At 45.6% G+C, this 2,676-nt stretch overlaps 1 protein-coding gene across 1 annotated transcript in view; it reads left to right on the top strand.

The window, feature by feature from the left end:
- Nucleotides 1-176: 176 nt before the first annotated feature.
- The window catches only part of SCFD2 (sec1 family domain containing 2), a 185,213-nt gene continuing 182,713 nt past the window's right edge, over nucleotides 177-2,676 (top strand). The window contains exon 1 of the mRNA XM_026033629.1: nucleotides 177-185. Coding sequence (XP_025889414.1) covers nucleotides 177-185 — 9 coding nt within the window. The remainder of the gene's footprint in view (nucleotides 186-2,676) is intronic.

The raw sequence follows: 2,676 nt of genomic DNA, 5'->3' as shown, positions 1-2,676 counted from the left end.
TACAGCCGGAGCTGGCACCAAAGCGTGCGGACAGCGTGAGTGGCTGTAGCTACAGCTGGAGCTGGCACCAAAGCACATGGACAGCGTGAGTGGCTGTAGGTACAGCCGGAGCTGGCACCAAAGCACATGGACAGCGTGAGTGGCTGTAGCTACAGCCGGAGCTGGCACCAAAGCACATGGACAGCGTGAGTGGCTGTAGCTACAGCCGGAGCTGGCACCAAAGCACCTGGACAGCGTGAGTGGCTGTAGCTACAGCCGGAGCTGGCACCAAAGCACMYGGACAGCGTGAGTGGCTGTAGCTACAGCYGGAGCTGGCACTGCCTGACCAGGCTGCAGAGCCCCCGTGACAGGCACCCAGGGGCACCTGGAGTATGTGTGCCTTAACGCTTCATGCAAGCTGAGGTGAACACGCTCTACAATTAACCAGGATTTTTATCACTTTTTTTTTTTTTAAATACAGAAGTGGAGTCAACAAGATATCAAAGAAATTTTTGCTCTAAAGCATGTCCAGGCTTTTTTTTTTTTTTTTTTTTTTTGTCATAAAGCAAATGTAGGGAGTTGTACCCCTTCAACAACAACAGTATTTACCTTTATTTCTGTTCCCATTTTGTTTTCTTGACCATGTAACACTCTCCTGATCTTGGCCCTGCATGAGAGGAAGCACCAGAACTTTCTGTACTTTGCTTGTTTTAATTGTGTGAGCATGAGGAAGAGGAAAGAAAGTAATTTAGTTAAAAGCACCATAAATACTGGGAGAAAGAAGCTGTAGGAGCAGAACACAGATTTTAACATGTGTCACACAGAACCACAAAGCAATTGTGGAAAGACTGGGCAGAAAAAGTTGCAGCTGGAAATAGAGGCTGCTCCCAAGCAAATAACAGCTTGGGCTGAGGACAGAGGACAGCTCTTCTGTAAGACTCAYGTAAATCTTAATTCCTGGGTTTCCCTACAAAAACACAAAACAGGATTTCAAGTGTGTGGGGAATCTTTAGTACTGATTTTGGGTTTTTTTTTTTTCACAAAATTTTAAGATTTGCACATATGATAAAAAAYTATAAAAACTACTAATAAAAGTTTTCTTTCCCATCTATCCACTATGCTTTACACTGATTACCTCATTTTGTCTTCTGGATAGTAATATTTTTTTTCAACACTGAAGTATGCAGAAYTAGTTGCAATCTATACTGTATTAAGTAAAAAGCCATTTGTTTCCTTGAAGGAACATCTCCTTTAACTGTATAGCTGAAAACAATTGAATTAAAACCTTTTAACACAAGATAGTCTCCCTCAAARGTTGGACAAACCGTAACGTAATTAGTTTCTGTTTGTAACACTCAGGCATAAAGCAAAAGCTCAGAGATTTAGAGATAATTCTGCTCAAGTATAAGCTCACGCAGTCATAAACTGTCACCAATCCTTTCTTGGGATTCATTTTCCAAACCATAATAGTCTAGGGATCTATGATTTTTTTTGGCATCATAAAACTTTGAACCCAAGGTTAAAACAACAGATAGAGGTTGGAACAGCATAGAGCTAGGATTTGGAAGAGGCATCACATGGAGGAATGTGCACTGGGTAGACTAGAAGAGAGTTTAATTTAATTAGTGGAAATCTAATGATCCCACATGAGTTATGTTTTTCAGTGTTCTGAAACCACCTGAACTATCAGGGGCCCTAAGAAGGCCAGTTGAGATAGCAACGGAGTCATAAATCGTTATAGCTTTTTGTTACGACTGATAACCCCACTAAACACAAGTAAAAGTAGCCTCAAAATCTGCAGTAAGGAGGTTGCCCAAATGAAATACAAGTGTGTGAACTGTCTGTCCTCTGAGGAGAAGAAAGTGAAATGCAGATGGGTATTAAGGCATTTTTTCTAGTTAATTTGGATTTACTTTGGGATGAAGAGCATTTTAAGGGAGAAATATATTAAATTCATTTGCCAAATGTTTCCAGCTGTATATAATAAAAGCTGGTTATAAGAAAAAAAGAGTATTGTGTTCATGAACCACTGTGTTGGTTAATATTAATACAAAAAATATAGAATTACAGGACAGGAAAGGGKGATGGGAGGTTTCAGTTTTCCAGGACTGTACATTTTTGAAAGGAGCACCAAAATGGCACAAAGTGGCTTTTCTCAGTGTAACAAAGATACCAATCTAGCACAGGAACAAACCTAGGCTAGAAAACTTGCTTAGGGTTTAGGAAGACTTTGCTTGGGAAAACTGTAACTTGCSGAAGCCTTGGGGGAAAGGAAAGCAATGCCAAAGGCCCCAGGGAGGTGACAGACCCATGGAACAGGAGGATGGATATTTCTTTCGGCAGACACCGAGGCTCGAGCACCCGGCCGGGACCACTCGCTCCCTAGACAGGCCGTTCCCATTGCTGCCCACCCCCTCGGCACCTCCAAACCGCGCACTTCACTTCCCACAGCCCGAGAGCCKCCCCCGAGGCGCCGGCCGTGCTCTCTACTCCCATTCCGGCCGCTCCTGCTGCTCCCATCGCTCCAGCCGCTCCCATCGCTCCTCCCGCTGCTCCGCGCGGCCCCGCCCCCTGCCCGACCGTTACCTCCGCGCCGCGCGGGGGGCGGAGCCCGCGGCGCCGCCGCCCAATGGGAGCCCGCGACGCCATCGCGGGGCGCCGCGCGGGCACGTGCGCCGTGTTGTGGCTGTCAGCGCG

Source organism: Nothoprocta perdicaria, unplaced genomic scaffold (genome assembly GCF_003342845.1).
Source record: "Nothoprocta perdicaria isolate Ctin4 unplaced genomic scaffold, notPer1 scaffold_13, whole genome shotgun sequence".
Lineage (NCBI taxonomy): Eukaryota > Metazoa > Chordata > Aves > Tinamiformes > Tinamidae > Nothoprocta > Nothoprocta perdicaria.
The sequence above is the reverse complement of the archived record's forward strand: the minus strand, read 5'-3'. Positions and strand labels throughout refer to the sequence as shown.